Source organism: Gigantopelta aegis, chromosome 15 (assembly GCF_016097555.1).
Source record: "Gigantopelta aegis isolate Gae_Host chromosome 15, Gae_host_genome, whole genome shotgun sequence".
NCBI lineage: Eukaryota > Metazoa > Mollusca > Gastropoda > Neomphalida > Peltospiridae > Gigantopelta > Gigantopelta aegis.
The window spans coordinates 23082197-23104373 of NC_054713.1; the positions used below are offsets into that span (position 1 = coordinate 23082197).

General features: G+C 35.0%; 1 protein-coding gene across 1 annotated transcript; it reads left to right on the forward strand.

Annotated features, from left to right (window-relative positions):
- The first annotated feature begins 223 nt into the window (after positions 1–223).
- LOC121390430 (tumor necrosis factor receptor superfamily member 3-like) lies at positions 224–17484 on the forward strand. The gene is made up of 7 exons (XM_041522244.1): positions 224–420; positions 1657–1993; positions 3910–4086; positions 7571–7730; positions 8256–8461; positions 8811–8894; positions 15593–17484. Exons 1-7 carry the CDS (start codon positions 355–357, stop codon positions 15823–15825), a joined length of 1263 nt encoding a protein of 420 aa, XP_041378178.1. The 5' UTR covers positions 224–354; the 3' UTR covers positions 15826–17484.
- The last annotated feature ends 4693 nt before the right edge of the window (positions 17485–22177 follow it).

Sequence of the window (22177 nt, forward strand, 5' to 3'; positions counted from 1 at the left end):
TATACGTGGGTGTTTTTAAACATTTACTCTAGCAAGTGAACATGTATACACGTACCGATAGGTTGCACATGGGTGTCTTTAAACATTTACTCTATCAAGTGAACATGTATACACGTACCGATAGGTTACACGTGGGTGTCTTTAAACATTTACTCTATCAAGTGAACATGTATACACGTACCGATAGGTTACACTTGGGTGTCTTTAAACATTTACTCTATCAAGTGAACATGTATACACGTACCGATAGGTTACACATGGGTGTCTTTAAACATTTACTCTATCAAGTATACATGTATACAATCCTGTATAGATCTACAGTCTTCTTTACAGGTGTTTCCAGTGTGACCTAGAATGCTTGCCAACCTGCTGCGACTTCTGTTAGTGTTGTGTGTATGGCATGCCATTGAAGCTCAACATGTAAGTATTCTGGGATTTGGGTTTGTTTTTGTGTACATATGTAAAGACATACAGTTAGAATAGGGAGGTAAAATGATAAAATGTGTAGAGTCTGTACCAATGAATACTATGACGACTTCTTCTTTTCATTCACCTGATGACTACATATTGATGCCAGATGTGACTATGAATGATCACGTCATTATTGTCCAAAAGTGTAGTCATAATAGCTGTGTATGCATGGTATTGTGGTCTATTAGAGTGCACTTTGTGGCCCAATACCTCTGACTTCAGCACTCACGGTTTCTGATAGGGTTACCTCACCCGTAGTCCATATCAGTCCAGTCTCTACCCATCAATCCTGTTTTGGTATCCCTAACAGGAGCCGAAACTCCTTCTGGCATAGCTCTCTGAGTGATTGAGACATACAAGCCCCATCACCTCGTCAAGGAATGGACCATGAAGGGGAATATTATGCTACTGGATGTCAAACATTTGGTAATTTTGACATGTTGTCATCAGAGGAAACTTGCTACATGTACATGTGTCCATTAGCAGAAAGTGACCTTGTATATGCACTTTTCCACACACAGAAAAGCACATACCACATTAACTAGTTGTGTTGCACTGGTTGGAACAAGAAAAAACCCAGTCAGTTGAATGGATCCATCAAGGTGATTTGTTCCTGTGGCACAAGCACCTCAGGCAAGCACTGTGCTAAATCCTGCCCAATTTGACGATAGATGCATGCACCTGTACAATGCACACATGTCGTTCTAACAGTTCCTTCCTTTTAAAGGCACTCAATCACGGATTTAGTGGGCCTTATTTCTCAAAATATGGATTATAAATGGAAATTACATTCATTTGGAATACCAAACCTATTTTATTGTATGATCCAAAACATTTTAATTGAACTACGATCGAGGGAATTCCATGACACGCTTCATTTTTAAAAGTTAGAATTCTTCATGTTTATAAGTTAAACAATTACGGCAAAACAGACTATTAGTGATGAGGCTATATATACGACAACCGTATAATGTATTTTTGAATTTTATATAAATGACCGCCGTGTATAGAGACTTGGCAAATGGGGGTCGGCTATAATTTTAAATAAATTTGGCTAAATATATGCATATAATAATTTGATAGAAAATAACTGAGTTTCTGTAATTTTTTTAATTTGGCAAAATGTTCTACTAACCCAGAGCTAGCCCTGTAATTCTTGTTTTCTTTTTCTTTCTTTCCAAACAGGATGAGAGTGCTTTGTATAGCCACAATGGTTTAAACTGTTACAAATGTGAGCGCGGTGAATTTGTGAAACATCACTGTACAGAGGATTTGACTTCAGCTGACTGTTCCCCCTGCCCTAATGGAACGTTCCAGTTGGCACGAAATCAGGCCACTTCCTGTGCAGTGTGTAAGCCTTCATGTTTGGTAGAAAATGCATCGCCATATCAACCGTGTAACGCAACAAGTAACTTGCTGTGTCGCTGTGACGAGGGTTACTGGGGAAATGCAGAAGAAGGAATTAGCAAACACTGTAAATTACACCAAGTTTGCAAACATGGTTCCGTTATTAGCAAAAACGGTAAGCAGTAACAGATGCGAACAGTGTTTTCAGGCATGGGTAATTCATGTTATGTATTAGTCTGTTATGTTATTTTACATTGCCATGAAAGTCAAGAATGGTACATTTTCAAGAGTTTTTTGTTTAATGGTAATATCATTTCATTTCGTTTTTGTGTGAAGTTTCCCCCGAATCATTTTGATATGAAATCAATCTTATGTCCTGACATTAATCAATTCTCCAGAAATGAAAAACGATTTATATAATAATTAATAAAAAACCCAATACATATAGTTTGAAATATGCATAAATCATTTATTTCATCTGTATTGTCATCCAATCTCCATAATGACATGATTTTCTCAAGTGGTAACATTCAGTTTTGTTTTTAGTAACATCCAATGAGAATTCAGTGACCTGTATAACAGCAGAAATGTTATACTTACATTAAAGATAATGGGAATGCACACTTGGTATATTTAACATACATGTACACGCTTGAACACTACTGTTTTGCTTGATATATTTAAAAGTAGGGTCAACTCAAAGAGCCTTATATGTTGGAAAGATGGATTCCCGGACCACCAACGCATACTGATACTTTAACAAATAAAAAACGCATAATTTTTTAGTTAATAAATAAACATGATTATTCCTGCTAACTGGGGGCAGCCATTTTGTTTAGTTTTTGTGACGTCCGGTGGTATAGCTTGAGGCGAAGTGACGTCAGCTCCATCCCATCTCCTCTATGCACAGTGTAAACAAATGCTCTAATTTACGACAAGGCACTTCGCTTTAATCAACCCAAGTGATACTTTTTTTTTCTTTGGGACGACGCAATTGGTCAGTTTTGTGATTTTAGATGGGGAAAGTCTACTTAATCAAGGGTTTTACGGAATTACTTACAGTAATAAAGTGATAATGACCATTACGATTTGAGGGGCGTCCACGCGGCTATCAGACAATACCTTGTGATCTTAATAAAAGAGGTACATCTTTTTAGTGTGTCTAGACATAGTGTCTGGGCGACTGTCTAAATATACACCTGCCAATCAGGAACCACAGGTACAAGCCACAGAAAGAAAAGACCAGTTAACCAAGAAAACACTCCGATTATTATTTCAGTACATGGGCTAATTTATGTACAAAACATAAGACAGTTATTTCAACACTTTAACTGGTGGTTTATTTTGTATTGAAAAATAATATATAATTGTTGTTGGCTTACTGGGATGGCTATTATTACAGAACATTGCGATGCATCCGCAAAAATCAGGTATGTTTTGTTTCTTCAGTTCGAAGACTAATTCCTGACATGACACGTTAGGTGTTACATAACCACCAGCTCGCCAGATAGCGTATTCACTGGAATGGTACAAAATGGCTGGGCCTGTTATATATAATAGCCATCACATTTAACTGTTTTATTAATTAACTATATGATTATACTTGTTGATATTAAGCAATAATGTGCATTATATATCGTTGAATACACATACCAGGCCAAATGCCTTAATTGTCTCCTCCTTTAAGGATTGTCTGTTATTTCTTTTACCTTCATTGGGGTATGAACAAAAAAAAATCATCCGCAAACTGTGTGAATCGGCAAAGCCGTTCTCACATAAGTTTACAGATTATTTATTTTTCCTTACCCAGATGAATGTAAAAGAAATAACTGACAATACTTTTAATTGAATTTGAATCATACTTGCTAATAATAACACTAAAAGTTATTATTGGTCCATAAACAATAACGCTCAATAAGACAACTTGCCCATATAAAATGACGTCGTTTCCCGATGATGTAATTTTTTGTTCATCGAGAATTGAACAAACTCCTGTTACTACGTCTGGACCAATGGGATGAAGTTAGATTGTAACAAATGTAACGCAAATTTAGATGAATGTTAATGGTGTTGACTTTGTGTTGTGAACAGGGACACATGCTAGCGATGTGAAGTGTGAATTCTGTCAGCCTGGGACTTACTATGTGGCTCAAAATGGAAGTCATCAGGCGTATTGTGAGATGTGCTCCAACTGTTCTTCAGGGATGGTGCAGGTCTCGTCATGTAACAGTCTACACAACACGGTCTGCGAGCCACAAGAACAATCAGGTACCTGGACACAGTGAGTCCTTCTGCAGGCCTGACACTGGAACAAAATTAGCTTTAGTGAATTATCAGATATATGCTGTAATATACAGTATTTCTTTTAATATCATTGAAATCTGGTTTATTTAAGGAATATTTTATTAGCCGAAGACTAAGGGCTGAATTTACAAAGCCTATTTTTCATAATCGTAAGTGTTTAAGCATTGTTAAATGTATGTAATTACACAAGTATAAGATATAAACAGGTGTTTAAGCATTGTAAATGTATGTAGTTACACATGTGTAAGATATAAACAGGTGTTTAAGCATTGTAAATATATGTAGTTACACATGTGTAAGATATAAACAGGTGTTTAAGCATTGTAAATATGTATGTAGTTACACATGTGTAAGATATAAACAGGTGTTTAAGCATTGTAAATGTATGTAGTTACACACGTGTAAGATATAAACAGGTGTTTAAGCATTGTAAATGTATGTAGTTACACATGTGTAAAGGTGTTTAAGCATTGTAAATGTATGTAGTTACACATGTGTAAGATATAAACAGGTGTTTAAGCATTGTAAATGTATGTAGTTACACATGTGTAAGATATAAACAGGTGTTTAAGCATTGTAAATGTATGTAGTTACACATGTGTAAGACATAAACAGGTGTTTAAGCACTGTAAATGTATGTAGTTACACATGTGTAAAGGTGTTTAAGCATTGTAAATGTATGTAGTTACACACGTGTAAGAGATAAACAGGTATTTAAGCATTGTAAATGTATGTAGTTACACGCGTGTAAGACATAAACATGTGTTTAAGCATTGTAAATGTATGTAGTTACACGCGTGTAAGAGATAAACAGGTGTTTAAGCATTGTAAATATGTAGTTACACACGTGTAAGAGATAAACAGGTGTTTAAGTATTGTAAATGTAGTTACATGCGTGTAAGAAATAAACAGGTGTTTAAGCATTGTAAATGTACACGCGTGTAAGAGATAAACAGGTGTTAAGCATTGTAAATGCATGTAGTTACACGCGTGTAAGAGATAAACAGGTGTTTAAGCATTGGAGATGTATGTAGTTACACGCATGTAAGAGATAAACAGGTGTTTAAGCACTGTAGATGTATGTAGTTACACGCGTATATAAGAGATAAACAGGTGTTTAAGCACTGTAGATGTATGTAGTTACACGCGTGTAAGAGATAACCAGGTGTTTAAGCACTGTAGATGTATGTAGTTACACACGTGTAAGAGATAACCAGGTGTTTAAGCACTGTAGATGTATGTAGTTACACGCGTATGTAAGAGATAAACAGGTGTTTAAGCACTGTAGATGTATGTAGTTACACGCATGTAAGAGATAAACAGGTGTTTAAGCACTAGATGTATGTAGTTACACGCGTACATGTATGTAAGAGATAAACAGTCTTTGTAAATTTGGCCCTTAGTGTTTTAGCCTCTTTGCATACAAAGTAGCAATTGGCTAATTTGGCAATGGACAGGGTGAGCTCTGCTTCTGACAGTAGGTTTAAACAATATGTATTTCTGCAAATCAAACACAATGGTTTGGGATTGCCCTACATGTAACACGTACACATATTTGATGAATCAATACGATGGAAGTGAAGGAATAAGATTATATATTTCCTCTGAAAGTTACACAACAAATCGTGATGCTGTATTGAACAACATGTTGTCTGCTTAGCACACTGACCCATGATGGAGATTTTCTGCTTACATCTACCGGGTAGTTGGACAAGTATGGTGCATCAAAGGTTGTGATATACAACAAATGTATATACTGTCCTGTCTAATTCCTGGAGGCCAGTTAGTCCACTACTGGTCCAACTGGAGGGGACTCTAGGTTTCATCTCTGTGCTTCGGTCCGTCTGTCACACATATTGCTTTTTGACCTTTTTTTCAACATGCCTATAAAGATACTGAACTGAAATATTGTGGATGGCTTTATCATGTACTGTTGCAGATCAAGTTTAACTTTCAAGGCGATTTACCTATTTTGGACAGAGTTATGGCCCTTGAAGTTAGGCAATAATAAAATGTGATATCCAGACTTTTCTTGCAATATGCGTTAAGATATTGAGCTGATGTTTTGTCAATAACTTTATCATGTACTGTTACAGATCATATCTTTAACTTGCATGGCGATTTACCCATTTATGACAGAGTTATGGCCCTTGAACTTAGTTGATACAGGGAAAAAGAATTGAGCCCGGAAGGGATCATGTATTGCTTTAGCAGTACTCTTAGAATGTCTTTTGATAATAAGAATAGTCATTTGGTGGTGGCCAGTTTGTTCTCTCATTCTGTAGATTTTCTCATTGACTGATAGCTGAGGCTGGTTATCACTGCTGGTTTGCATATCGATATACAAAACTCATAGATTGACTTGCATGTAGCTTCCTAATTGTTCCTGTTGATCTCTCTGGTACTGGCTATGATAGGTAATTTTAAATCATCATAGTGACCCCAGTATTATAAACTATTGGAATACCTGAACAGTAATGAAAATTGTCTGACGAATGGTACACTCTATTTTGTACACAAACATGCTAGGGACGGGATGTAGCCCAGTGGTAAAGCACTCGCCTGATGCACGGTCAGTCTGGGATCGATCCCTGTCGATGGGCCCATTGGGCTATTTATCATTATCGTTTAAGCCAGTGCACCAAAACTGGTATATCAAAGGCCATGGTATGTGCTATTCTGCATCTGTAATACATTTTACATGGTTGATATAGTTCATGGAAATCATAATAATTTTACATTACACATCTGGTAGCTATTGTTTAAAATGTGTGAGATTTAACATAATACATAATATGACCATGCAGAACAGGTAGCAGAGGATTTTAAGCCATCCCATTGGCTTTTGGGATGTTCAGACCAATCAATTGTGACAGGGGAAAATGTCATGATGAGGAAATGATGCTCATTTTCTACATAGTTCATATGTGTTGTGGAATTTGAAGTGATTTTCTGGTCAACGATCGTGGTATGTGCTCTCCTGTCTGTGGGAAAGTGCATATAAAAGATCCCTTGCTGCATTAGGAAATGTTATAGCGGGATCCCTGGGATGATTACGTGTCAGAATTATCAAATGTTTCACATACAATAGCCGATGGTTTATTAACCATTGTGCTCTAGTGGTGTCTTTTTGAAGTCATTTTCCTAGCCTGGAAAGTCATGAAACTTGGATTATGGAAAATTATATTAAATAAAAATGGGTTGAAGTATTTTTTACCAAACAACAATAACATCAGAAAATAGCAGTTCACATCCAAACATTGTAACTATATCAGATTATTTTTATGATTGGAACAATTTTTTTTTTTTTTTAAATTGTCAATAAGATAAGAGAAAATGCCTTTAAAATCTGAAGAAAAGTCATAGTCTGATTGATAGCTAATTGTTTGAACTCTCGTATAAAGTTATCCTTTTTGTTTCTATAATTATTTCTTTTATTTCTTTTCAGGCCTGTCTGTAGGAGCTATTGCAGGAATTGTTATTGGGGTCATCGTTGTAATTATAATTATAATTATAATTGTTGTCTTGAAATTCTGCTGCTGTAGACGTAGACCAAACGGGAAAGAAAATGGTGATCCTGGAGAAATGCAGCCAGCTCTTAGCAATGGGTATGAAATATGTTTATTTTAGTATAAACTGTTTGTGTCATTTCCCGATCCACCCAGGGGTGGGTTTTACAATGTAGCTCAGTGAGTAGGAGACTCATCTCAGTGAGTAGGCGACTCATCTTGGTGAGTAGGGGACTCACCTCATGGAGTAGGAGACTCGCCTCTAGAATTGAAAAGTAGAAGTGACGTCTTCCTTTCCAAAAGAAGGGATTAGTGTATATAAAAAAGATGTCCCAAAAAAAAGAATACTACCCAGTCTAATATTTGTTAGATAACATTTATCTTACAACTCGTTGTTTAAAAAAGTATCCAACTCATATTCATATACTCATCTTTGTTTGACACCCAATAGCTGATGGGTATTTGTTATGCTTGGGTGTTGTTAAACATTCATTCATTCATTCATTCATTCATTCCAACTAATTAAATCCATTTGAAATAAACCAATTGATACTGGTATCTAACAGCCACTCGTGTTGTATTCTCTGTGTGATAATGAAGTAAAATTCATGCATATTGTTTTAGGGAAGCGAGATCAGAGAATTCTGGAGACGTAGAACCGCCTGTAGGTGAAGGTCGCCCAACAGGACCTGGGGCAGATCCTCCACTGGACATCATACACTCATCTGGCCCTGCGGAACAACCTGCTGACCTGGAAAGTAATGGACCTGGACCCACAGAACCCCCATCCGAAACAGCACAAGAAGAATTTGAAGAGAGTGATAATATACGTGTGTTGCTGTTTTCGTTTATTTTATTATTACTTTTTATTATTGAAAAAGAAAATAAATTCATGGCAATTTTGTGATATTTATCCAATTATTCTTGCATTGCTTTTTGCTGTCAAGATACTAGATGACGCTTATAAAATTGGTCAAAGAAGTAGAGCAAACAAATATAATTTGACTGGATAAGCAATTTGTGTGTCACTTTATGACTAGCGAAACTGAAATTATTGACAAAAAAACCACACCTTTAGTTAGGCAGGGATGGGGTGTGGACACTTAATAACTGACGAATAAATGTTGTACCGGCATGTCATTGAAAATAAGCATCTATGTTTATGTTTTTATGTTTCAGTTAAAGGCGACTGTAGGCGAGAAATTTTTAAAATTTTGACGGAAAAGTTGTCTGATTGGAATGGCTTCTTCACAAACTTGCCAGGTTGGTGCATGTCTTGGTATACAAACTTTATGCAGCAGCAGTATTTTCAGGTGTCAGATTGCTGTTCCCTGATAGACACTCACTAAACTGGAATTAATGTTACGGCAGACCCAGTATATTAAAACAACTCACCTTCTGTCTCAATTGATCAGGATGAACATGCTTGAACCTTGAGTGGATATTCAGTAGGCCTAAACATGTAAATAGAGGGTGGTTTGTTTTAGTGGGTTTAATAGACTTATGGTTTAAACAAGCACTCGATAGTTTTAGTGGATATTCAGTAGGCCTAAACATGTAAATAGAGGGTGGTTTGTTTTAGTGGGTTTAATAGACTTATGGTTTAAACAAGCACTCGATAGTTTTAGTGGATATTCAGTAGGCCTAAACATGTAAATAGAGGGTGGTTTGTTTTAGGGGGGTTTAATAGACTTATGGTTTAAACAAGCACTCGATAGTTTCAGTGGATATTCAGTAGGCCTAAACATGTAAATAGAGGGTGGTTTGTTTTAGTGGGTTTAATAGACTTATGGTTTAAACAAGCACTCGATAGTTTTAGTAGATATTCAGTAGGCCTAAACATGTAAATAGAGGGTGGTTTGTTTTAGTGGGTTTAATAGACTTATGGTTTAAACAAGCACTCGATAGTTTTAGTGGATATTCAGTAGGCCTAAACATGTAAATAGAGGGTGGTTTGTTTTAGTGGGTTTAATAGACTTATGGTTTAAACAAGCACTCGATAGTTTTAGTGGATATTCAGTAGGCCTAAACATGTAAATAGAGGGTGGTTTGTTTTAGTGGGGTTTAATAGACTTATGGTTTAAACAAGCACTCGATAGTTTCAGTGGATATTCAGTAGGCCTAAACATGTAAATAGAGGGTGGTTTGTTTTAGTGGGTTTAATAGACTTATGGTTTAAACAAGCACTCGATAGTTTTAGTGGATATTCAGTAGGCCTAAACATGTAAATAGAGGGTGGTTTGTTTTAGTGGGTTTAATAGACTTATGGTTTAAACAAGCACTCGATAGTTTTAGTGGATATTGAGTAGGCCTAAACATGTAAATAGAGGGTGGTTTGTTTTAGGGGGGTTTAATAGACTTATGGTTTAAACAAGCACCCGATAGTTTTAGTGGATATTCAGTAAGCCTAAACATGTAAATAGAGGGTGGTTTGTTTTGGGGGGGTTTAATAGACTTATGGTTTAAACAAGCACCGATAGTTTTATTGGATATTGAGTAGGCCTAAACATGTAAATAGAGGGTGTTTTGTTTTAGTGGGTTTAATAGACTTATGGTTTAAACAAGCACCCGATAGTTTTAGTGGGGTGGGATGTAGCACAGTGGTAAAGTGCTCACTCAATGCACAGTCGGTCTGGGATCGATCCCCATCAGTGGATCCCTTGGGCTATTTCTCATTTCAGCCAGTGCACCACGACTAGCATATCAAAGCCATGGTATGTACTCTCCTGTCTGTGGGATGATGCTGCTAATTGAAAAGAGTAGCCCATGAAGTGGTGACAGCGGGTTTCCTCTCATTTGTGTGGTCTGACATCATATGTCTGACATCATATGACCATAAATAAAATGTGTTAAGTGCATCGTCAAAGAAAACATTTTTTTTTTCTTTCTTTTGGTAAACATTTGAAATTCCATTTCAGACAGGTGTTTGTGCGATTCTGCGATCGATAAAAATCAGTCCTTGACTTATAATTAATTTTGACACATACTTACTGAGAATAAGATTAAAAGTGAGCTCTGTGCATAGTCTAGTGGATAAGCTGCTGGACAATCAAGCTGATGACAGTGGTTGAAATCCTGTCGAAGCTAGCTCACACTTTTATTACATACCTATTCAATCTTACTATAGTGATAAAGACATTTTGAAACATGTGATAAATTTATTTTGTATCACTCATACATCCGATCTGGACCAGAACTTTTAAATGGGGAATTCCTTTTATTTTTACTGCAGTTAGCCCTTTTATTTACTGACGTCATATATGATTTGAAACATTACACAAGGCTGCCGCAGAGTATGATTCTTAACGTTAATAAATCCATGAAAGGAGTTTTGACAATAGATTTAACAAAGTGTTGTTATGACCTTAAATTAAAACTACATGTAGGAAGTGAAAACATGGTGTGTGAGGTTCTGTATATTTATTTAGTTCGAGTCACCTCCAGCCCTACCCCTTATTGAAATTGATATGCGGGGTAAGTCTAGAGGAAAGTCTATGTAATGCTTTGGCAAAACTCAACAACCGAATGGTTGCAAGCTACTGTGTCTAAAATACAATTGTTTTCCTAAATCTGATGTCACAGAGCTTTAGTTTGATTATTCTCAAGTCCAGTCATAACATTAAAGTTACATGTTGTTAACCAGTACCAACGCTACACGAAGAAACCCAATGCCTCTATGCAAAATGAACCTCTCTCTCTGTTTATCCGCTATCTGTCTCGCTCTCTCTCTCTCTCTCTCTCTCTCTCTCTCTCTCTCTCTCTCTCTCTCTCTCTCTCTCTCTCATATCAATCTGTCTATCTATCCATCTCTCTCTCTCTCTCTCTCTCTCTCTCTCTCTCTCTCTCTCTCTCTCTCTCTCTCTCTCTCTCTCTCTCTCTCTCTCTCTCTCTCTCTCTCTCTCTCTCTCTCATATCAATCTGTCTATCTATCCATCTCTCTCTCACACACAAAATACACACATTTCATCCTTTTCCATCCTGTGAATGATGTACATAAATATTTAAAATATGCACATGAGATACATACATGTATATATATAGAAAGTAATATATCTACATTAATAATGTGTGGACCACTGGGAACAAGTAGATGTACAAAGAAAGTTACCAAATTAGGTCTCTTCAAATAGAGATATATACACTGACCAATTGGTGAAGAATTTATTAAGACTGTTTTGTAAATGGATAATATTTAATTGGCACCTTTGCACTTTACATTTATATATATAAAGTATTTAACTGATAATAATAACAGGTCAAAAATATTATCTGTTTTAATATTATCTTTACATCCAAATATCACTAGCTGAAGAGAAAGCTTTAAATTACATATCTGCTTACATGAGTTTGATAACCAATTTAAATATCACTAGCTCAAGAGAAAGCTTTAAATTACATATCTGCTTACATGATTTTGATAACCAATTTAAATAATCATTCTAAAAGTTCCGAACAATTTTACATTTCCAAAATAAATGTGCTATAGATTATTTTCCTTCATGACAAAAAGTACACGTTTCACTATCTATAAATGTTAATTTATATGCGGAACTATTAGTAGTTAATATTCTATGAAGTATCCTATGTTGCAACCATCTAAGTTTTATTTCTTGCGTGGTTACAAATGGTTTTAAATACATAATGTGCCAATTAAGGTCTGAAATAAAATAATTTTGCCATTTTGATATTGCAGAATTTTTCTTTTCAGAAGTTACAAGTGTATAATAATATACTGTAGTTTCGAACCATTTCTGATAGGACAAAGTTTTTGGTGAATGGGAGAATTGCTTAAAGGAATGTTTGTCTCTATTTTATTTAGTTTTGTTTTCCTAAGGTAAGCCTTAAGTGAGTTAACTCCCTGATACTCTAAAAAAGATGCATTTAATTCGTATAAATTATTAAATTCGGTTAAAGTTGAAAAGTTGCTGTATTCATCAACAAGATCACAGATTTGAGAAACACCTTTCCCAAGCCACTTCTTTTTTAAAACCAATTTGCTGTTAATTTTTAAATTGGAATTATAGAAAATGGTTCTGATAAGAAGTCTTCAAAAGATGAAACTTTAATTAATGATGAGAAATCACAGAATGCAATAATACAGTCTTTCCAACATAATGTTTTTTATATTTTTAAGCACAGTTGAGGGAAATCGTTACTAAATAGAGATATGTGATGGAGTTGTGGAAAACATGCAAAAAGAATAGGTTTCCATTTTGATCTTTGGTTTCCAGTTTCCGTAGCCAAGTACATGTAATTTTCAAAGCTTTAACATAGTTAAATAAATCTATCATTCCGAGACCTCCCTCATTAACAGGTTTACACAAAGTTATTCTTTTTATCCTGTCTGGCTTTTGATTCCATATAAATTTATAGAATATTTTGTACAATTCTTTCTGAAATGTTCCCGATGGATTCATGGTAATGTTAGAAGTAGATAACTACGGTCTCACTACAGATGTCATCTGCCATTGAAATCGATGTTAAATTGCCCAACTTCAAATTAAGATTGCCAATAGAACGGGTCCTCGTTGGCACTAACATTGCGAACATACATTATGTAAGCATTTATTTTCATTCCAAATTTGAGAACATTTCCGTCTCAGTTTTTTGTTATATGACCGCAGTACTAGTCCGAACAGGTGGTTCATTAACCAATTCACTCCGGCTGTCTCTGGCACTATACACCCATGTCCCAAAAGGTCAATGCACAATATCACAAAATAACATGGGCAAAATACAGCCAGAAGGCTTACCATTAAACATACATATTGTTTTAATTCTTCCCCAATTCCTAGAAGTGAATATGTGAACCACAACATATGTCACAATTAGGAACTATAGTGGACCATGATGAATGAACTTTTACCCAGAAGTGATCTATGTAATGAGACCTAAGCTTAGATATTAACAGGGATTTTATTAATGCTATTCCAAGTGGTGTTAACAACCTTCTCATCACTATATTTATAATTTGTTTAATTTCAAATAGTTTAGAATTATAATTAAGTTGGAAATTGGTCATTTCATTTAAGTTGGTACTAAAAATAATTTCAAGTGCTTTAAACAAAGGATTTCATTTTAGATTAAGATTTTGTAAATATCGTATTGGACTATTCTTAAGAGAGCCAATATAAATTACCTCTGATTAATCATAATTAATATTGAGTCCTGATAATTCAGAAAATATATTCAATGTATTTATTGTTTCTTTAAAAGACGTCCTACTACCATCACGTATAAAATCAGTATCATTGGCATACTGTGAAATTAGGTATTCTTTGTTGTTTATTGAGATGCTCTTAATTTTCTTATTTTTACAACAAGTCCTGCAAGAATTTCTACACAGAGAAGAAATATATATGGAGATAATGGATCACCTTGTTTACAGCCTCTATATATGTTAAATGATGAAGAAATATTTCCAACAAATCCAGGGTTTTATGTACATACATGTATGACCATGAAATGGAGTCTAATACTTTTTCAAAATCTACTCTTAGAAATATTCCGGGAATATTTTGCGATTCAGTATAGTACAAAATATCGTACATCCTTATATTGTCACCAATACAGGGTATGCACTTGGGATGTTTTTTCCTGACCAATCGGGCCACTCACAGCAACACTTTGATTCGCTGTATAAATCTTGAATGGCCCACAACCAAATTTCTTTAAAATAAAAAAAACTTACTTAAATTGCACTTTTAAAACATGTTATCATATCATACAAATAATAATAACAACAGAAAAGAAGGAAACAGAACTTTTTTAGTTTTATCACAAACTGTTGTAATTAAATTATAATTATTATGTTGTCACGGGACCCACACAATCAAACATCTGGAATGTTTTACCAAGGCTCGGTCTTAGAATGAATACGGTGCTTTGATGGCTATATGACGAGGAATTAAACAAAAAATTACTAAGCTCACAGCAATCTATACACCCAATAATCACATCCACTAGAGAAATAAACACACAATACAAGTTAAAAGGCATAATCGCTATCTGACAACACTTGAACGTGCACAGGCAATGATAGCTGTTGTTGACATCTTTCGCAGTGACGATTGGGTGTTTGGTATAGTAGACTCGGTATATTCCGTAAGAAACAAAAACTTTCCAACTCAATGTAACTTCGGAAAACTTCAGGCTCGTAAACAAAATCTTTCTGCGAAACATAGCGTAGCAGAATGTGACGAGTTGTTCCGATTGTAACTAAATGGAAAGTAAAGATGGACATGAACCAATGAATACCAGATGATAACTACATACTGTATATTTTAATGGTAATACTGTAATCCAAGTATAGATCCAACCAATCGATAACTACATGGAGTATATTTTAATGGTAATACTGTAATCCAAGTTTTGGTCAAACCAAACTCACTACAAACAATATTTTAAATGGTAATTAAAACTGTAATCCAAGTATAGGTCCAACTATTCGATAACTACATAGGATATATTTTAATGGTACCGGTAATAATAAAATTCCAATTTAATTACAAATAGGTCCAACCAAATGATAACTACAAAATGTATATTTTAAGTTGGTTGAATCAAGCAGTAACAACATATTGTATATTTTGATTGTAATACTATAATCCAAATATAAATCCAACCAATTGATAAATACATACTGTATATTAATTGATAAATATATACTGTATATTTTAATGGTAATTCTGTAATCCATGTATACATGTAGGTCCAACTAATCGATAACTACAAACTGTAATTCCATGTAGACACAACCAAGTGATAATATTGTCATCCAAGTGTAATTGCAAGTACATGTACACATGTAGGTTCAACCAAATCATTCCCAGGGTAAGTTATGTTTTATTTATTGTGTGTGAAGTCAAAACGAGGCTGTGAAGGGCATTTTATCATTATCGTCCTTAAGCTTTGTGACAAAATCTTTAATTTTTTTTATTTATTATTTTTTATTTTTTCAGATGAAGAATGGCAAGAAAATGCTGTGGCAATCTCTGAACAGACTGAAATAGAAGTAAAGCGTAATGGAATCTTTACCGTAAAAGCCATGATTGATGAAGTACTTAGGAAGTGGACCCAGCAGTGTCCACAACATGTCACCATCACGGCAATATCAAAAGCTCTGATTTGTGCTGGTAAACCCGATATCAAGCTTTTGATTCAACAAAAATACTCAGAACTGCGGATGCAGTAACTGTAAACTTTAACAGTGTTTCCAATGTCTGTTACGTTCATAGAAAAAAGAGACTACTGATTGTTTATTATGCTGAGATCCAGTTCAGTGGTTGAGATAGGCTTTTGGACTTGTCAGTAAGGGGAAAGAAGTGCCTTATCTGGTGGGGAAAAAAAAAAAAAAAAACCCCAAACAATTCATATGTAAGTATGAAATATTGTAAGATTTGCCCAAACTTGTAAAATGTCTTACAACTAGACAGGCACATGCTGGCCAGATCTCACTCTGCATATGCCTATGATGGCAGAAGAAATACTATATGAGATGTGCTGGGTTGTTCCTAGCTGAACCCATGATGGTTTCTTCCCATTCCAACCAGTGCTCCACAACTGCTGTACTGAAAGCTGTGGGTTAATGCCTTGTGTGGGGGAAAGTGCCTATAAACTGAGTAGTGTATGTGGTAGGACCAGTTTGTCTAACACTCAAACACTAAGTTAGGCCTCAGTGGTGTAGTGCAATTGTCATTGGACTTGAAGCTGGTAGGGTGCAAGGTTTGTGTGATAGCCGACCTGAGGCAGGCACTGCGCATTCCGAGTATATGATGCCATATAAGGGAGGATTACCCAGCAGGCACTGCTCATTCCGAGTATATGATGCCATATAAGGGAGGATTACCCAGCAGGCACTGCGCATTCCGAGTATATGATGCCATATAAGGGAGGATTACCCAGCAGGCACTGCGCATTCCGAGTATATGATGCCATATAAGGGAGGATTACCCAGCAGGCACTGCGCATTCCGAGTATATGATGCCATATAAGGGAGGATTACCCAGCAGGCACTGCGCATTCCGAGTATATGATGCCATATAAGGGAGGATTACCCAGTAGGCACTGCTCATTCCGAGTATATGATGCCATATAAGGGAGGATTACCCAGCAGGCACTGCGCATTCCGAGTATATGATGCCATATAAGGGAGGATTACCCAGCAGGCACTGCGCATTCCGAGTATATGATGCCATATAAGGGAGGATTACCCAGCAGGCACTGCGCATTCCGAGTACTCAGGGCAGCTATGGCCATCGAATGGTCCCATTACCACAATGTAAATCCTACAGCTTCACCTCTCATCTCATTATTATCATGTTTGTTTGCGATGTCTTAATTGAAGAAATGTCTTTGTCTGTATGTTACTTGTATGGTGCAAAAGGAAACAAAAACCTGTTAAAGAAACCTTAAATATGACATTTCACAGTTATTGTTTTTTTATTCACTGATTAAGCCATGAACCATTTTTGTGGGCAATTTTACAAAATGTTGTATGTTTATGTCTGCAACTCGTACCGGGCATACATTTATAAGTGTTTGGCATCTATTTTCAGAGCCGATTTATCTTAGTAGCAGGTACTACAGGCACCACGCTTGCACTTCAAAGGGGCCTGTAGTGATGTGTACATTTATTTAACCAGGTCATTTTTTCCCCTCTCCCCGAGGGGGTTGCAAAATATATATCCTGGGAAGGGGGCCCTGCTGTTATTTATGCTACAGGCCCCGCAGATCCTTAAACCGGCTCTGTCTATTTCACGAAAAAAATTACATCATTACGGAAAATGGAGCATTTTAAGGACAAAGAAAGAAAGAAAGAAATGTTTTATTTAATGAGTGCGTTAAATAAAACATTTTTCTTTCTCTCTTTGTCCTTTAAATGCTCCATTTTCCATAATGAAAAATGAAATATATGCATTTAACTATATTTGTTGTACTATATTAGTCATAAGAATTGTGATTTTAGTCATAGCTTTATGATGGCTTACAGTATTTACTGAAATTTGGCCCTGGTTTGTGCTGTTCTGTTTGTGGGGAAAGTGCATATACAAGATATCCATATGCTAATGAAAAACATGTAGTCCCGTACATTTTCTCTGAAGATTACAAGTAAAAATTACCAAATGTTTGACATCCAATAGCCAATGATTGATACTAGTAAATCATTGCTCTAGTGGTGTCATTAAACAAAGCAATTTTCTTCATCTGATGAAGCAATGTGTTGAAGTGTCATTAAATTTAATGCAGCGTATTATTTTCAGACCTGTCTGTTAAATTATCAGCTTAGCCGATTCACCAACCTAATTAAAATTAGCTCCATTATTACATGTGGATCTAACAGCAGCCAGTTGGAGCTCATGTTCACCAATCAAAACCTTACTTGCAGAATCATGTCAGTGATTTGAAAATAATTTAAAAATATTCCGAATTATCTTGAGGGTATACGATATGTTTCATGTGAATTACGAATGCCTTATTTAGACCAGTAGAACTAATTTTAATCAGATTGCTAACAACACTGCGTAGTCTCCAATGTCCAGGGAACATTTCGTCTGTAAATATTAATTTAAATGTTGACCAATCACACTTCGCCTTTTGTAACGTTATTTGGGAGCATACAAATTCTAAAAATATCGGGCGAGTCTATTTTAGTGGCCGCAGTACAGCGAACCATACCAATACGTACGGGATGGGTTATCAGTCTTCAGTTTTACATTAAAAATTATTTATTTATTTATAAAAAAAAGAAAGAAAGCAAATCAGTCTTCAGGTCTACATTACAATTTATTTATTTTATAAAATAAAACATGTTTTACGGCAATCGTAATTCACACGAAACATGTATACCCTCAGGATAATTCGCAATGTCTTCAAATTATTTTTAAATCACTGACATGATTCTGCAAGTAAGGTTTTGATTGGTGGACATGAGCTCCAACTGGCTGCTGTTAGATCCACATGTAATAGTGGAGATAATTTTAATTAGATTGCCGATTCACAGTTTGCAGATGATACTTCTTTTGTTCATACACCGATGAACTAAAACAAATAACAGACAATCTTTGGATGCATTTTTCAAGTTACTTTAATCTAATTGAGTGGTTTTGAAGTGAACACTTTGAGGTCAGCGTTACTGTACTTAATTTGGGCACAATGTTAGCACCTTAGCTTTGGTGCAATCTAAAGCACAGCTTAGTTTGGTTTGCGATGTAAATTAATATATTGGTTGTGAATGTAAGCACATGCATGAATAAAACACAGGTAAAATTACATTTTATAGACACATTCTTGTACAAAACATCTGATTCAGTGTTTGTACATAAAACATGGTTTTGGTTGTCTTAATATAGAATGTTACACTTGTGTCCCCTAGATATAATTTTTTACAAAACAAATGAACTTCCCATGTTAGTATCTAACAAAACAAAACTGAGGTCAGAAGTTCACAAATACAAGTGGTAATTGTTTTATTACAAACCAACAAATAATGTAAAATGTGACACATACTTCCACCATTACTAAAGAGACATGCACATAATTAGGACGAGGGAAGATGACGACACTTACCGAAATAATGTCATTATCAACTACATGTGATACGCACCTGGTGGTGTGTACATTCACCAGGTGCGTAATAAAGCATATTACCCATATATGGTTAAAAATATCTTCATACATATCAAAGTGATACGTCCCACTAGAACTCCAAGTGGGACGTAACACTTTGTGACATCATCGATTGATGCACTACAACTTTACAGGAACGTAAAGCAAACGAGTTGAGTGATGTAAATTAAGATCATTTATGGGTAATAAATAGGATAATAAACTTCCTACCAAATGTTTTAATGTTTATGTTCTTCGTGAAATAATTTTCATTGTCATTTGCTAAAGGTCATGACAATTGAAAAGTATTTCACTCGGGACATAAACATGATAGGAAATGGAAGCTAGTTTAATATCCTATAAGTATTTTTTTAAATGAACGGCTGTAGAAATATGAACTTGTTCTCCTGCCTTGAGTTTGAGAAAACCATTTGTGACTGATAGCCTCTGACGTTTGTATTTAGGTTAATGATTTAAATTAACATACTGGTTGTGAATGTATAGGCACAAGCATGAATAAAACATGCTCAGTTTCTTGTTCAATATGTCAATGTTTCTTAATGGTAGTACCATGTAGTAGCTCAAACGTCATTTTACTCCCTCATATATATATATTTTTTTCTTAGTACGAAATAATTTGGAAGTAAAAAAAAAGTCAGTTTGAGCTATTGTGCCAGAAAGACTCTTATTGTAGACATAAACATTAATATATTTTCTAAGTAAAAATGTATTTAAATGTGTAATTTAGTGAACAAAAAGGCAGTTCCATTTAGATCCTGTATCGAGATTCTATCCATGTTTTTTGTGATTATGGAAACTCATTCCCTCTAACTATATTATGCAAAGTGAACAAGCCATTTTCTGCCTGACAGGATATCACTCTATTGTGTTAACATATTGTGCTAATGCAAGTCATGAATGGAGGATAAATAGTTTTCTTATTTTGTGATTTTATCAGTGCTATTTATATTACATGGTGTTGTATTTTAATGTTATTGTACATTGTGGGGTTTTTTTAATTTTACAAAATTTTAGTTAAACTTTACTGAACATGTTTTAGCCTTATCTGGAGATTAGTAAATGTTTTTGCTCATGATGACTTGAAGTTTAACTTTTCTTTTCCTTTTTGACATTCATAAAGTGAATATGGCCACTATTTTGAAATATGTTAAATTTGATTACGTGTTGGGGAATGTCTGAGTAACTCTCTGTTTCTAAAAAATAATGGAGATGAGACCCACTATGGCCGAGTCTAATTATTTTTGATAAATGGAGACTTGAGAGGAAACTGTATTCCTCTATTTACAATACATCAATGTATAATGTAACATTTTATATTCAGCATAATTTGTAGTATTATCCCTGATTATATACTGTGATATATTTATGTAGATTATGTGTGCAATTTTATGTGTGCTATATTAGTGCTAACATTACATGTAGTTGAATGTATTGCACCTTGTTGTGTTTGTATCAGAGTTTAGTCTAAAAGGTACATTCTCAATGTTACCATTTGTATAATTAACTTAAAAATATCAAAATTGGAATGTGTTGCTGCTTGGTGTAAAATTGGTCTGTTGGAAAATCCTTATAAAAAAAATGTGAAGTAAATAGAAAATATTAATATTCATTAAACTAGCAGCCAATTGTTTGTCAGTGTGTAATTCAAATTCTGACTGACATGATGTTAATCTGTCAGTCATTCTTCTTGAATTGTGCAATCATTTTTAAAAAACAGTAATGATTGAAATTACTATAGTCCGTCCCATCCTCCTATAAAAATGTTTTTAGTAAATAATTTCAGTTAGGTTTGACATAAGAAAAAAGTAAAAGTGTTTTAGAAATAACAAAAGAACCCAACTATTTGTATGTGTAATTTAGAAAACAGTTGACTCAGAAATAAATACATGTAATAAATTCTATAGTATGAAAGCTGGCGTTCCCCGTGGGAAGGACGTTAGTATTTGGATATCATTTTGTGTTTTATTTTTTGGTCAGTATGTAATACAAGGTATGATCTTTACATTTAGCAAGACAAATAAATAAACAGTTTTGGTCATCATGCAACTTTGAGATTGAACCTTCACCATATATTTGTACTTAGTAAAAAGCTGTTGAAGGAAATTCCAGACTTGGACATAAACTTAAGAAGCAACGACCAGATATACATATTAAAATAGCCAGCCAATGATTTGTTTTTCTTTTCATGTTGTATACTTTGTATATTTAAAGATATAATTCTATACCTAGATCAGAACCTTAGAATATCAGGTTTGGCCTTGATCTTGGTAGCAGCGAAGTAAATCATAACATACTGGCCACTATATTAACATAAATTTAAAAAAATAGAAAAAGAGAATTTTCCCAGGTGAATCACACATGTAGTGATGATGGCCAGTCCTTGTTTTGTGCAGCAAGTATGTCTGAACTGGGTGATGTTAACCTAAATCTGGAAATAATCTCTTATTTTTGGAGGCACCCCCCATTTTGCCATTTCACGGCTGCTAGTAAGTCTCTCCACCCCGACCATGTATTCATACTCGGTATGTACAAATAACTCATGGAAAGTGAGATCTCATTCAACACAACTGTGCACCATAAATGTAGGTGCAATTCCTGTCAAAGATCCAATTTCTTACCTATTTTCAAACTCATACATTATTTTATTCAAATAGGGGGTGTATTTTAAAAGCACTATCTTTGTGGGCAACACGACGCTGATTGGTCAATTTACTTCTCTGCAACCTGATTGTTCTCTCTGTGTGCTCAGTTTCTTCACATTCCAGCCAGTGTTCAAACATGCCATATTGTTGCCATTTTGTATGTTTGAATGTAATGGTGTCAGAAGAAGTAATAAACCACAAATTGTACAAGATTATTTAATATCATATTACATGACCGACTGTAAGTGCATCCACATACATTATGTTGTAGAGATT

Coding starts and splice junctions, on each gene's coding strand:
- LOC121390430 (XM_041522244.1), top strand. CDS start 355: ATGCTTGCCAACCTGCTGCGACTTCTGTTAGTGTTGTGTGTATGGCAT. Junction 1,994..3,909: donor TTCCGTTATTAGCAAAAACG/GTAAGCAGTAAC, acceptor TGTTGTGAACAG/GGACACATGCTAGCGATGTG. Junction 8,462..8,810: donor TGAAGAGAGTGATAATATAC/GTGTGTTGCTGT, acceptor TTTATGTTTCAG/TTAAAGGCGACTGTAGGCGA.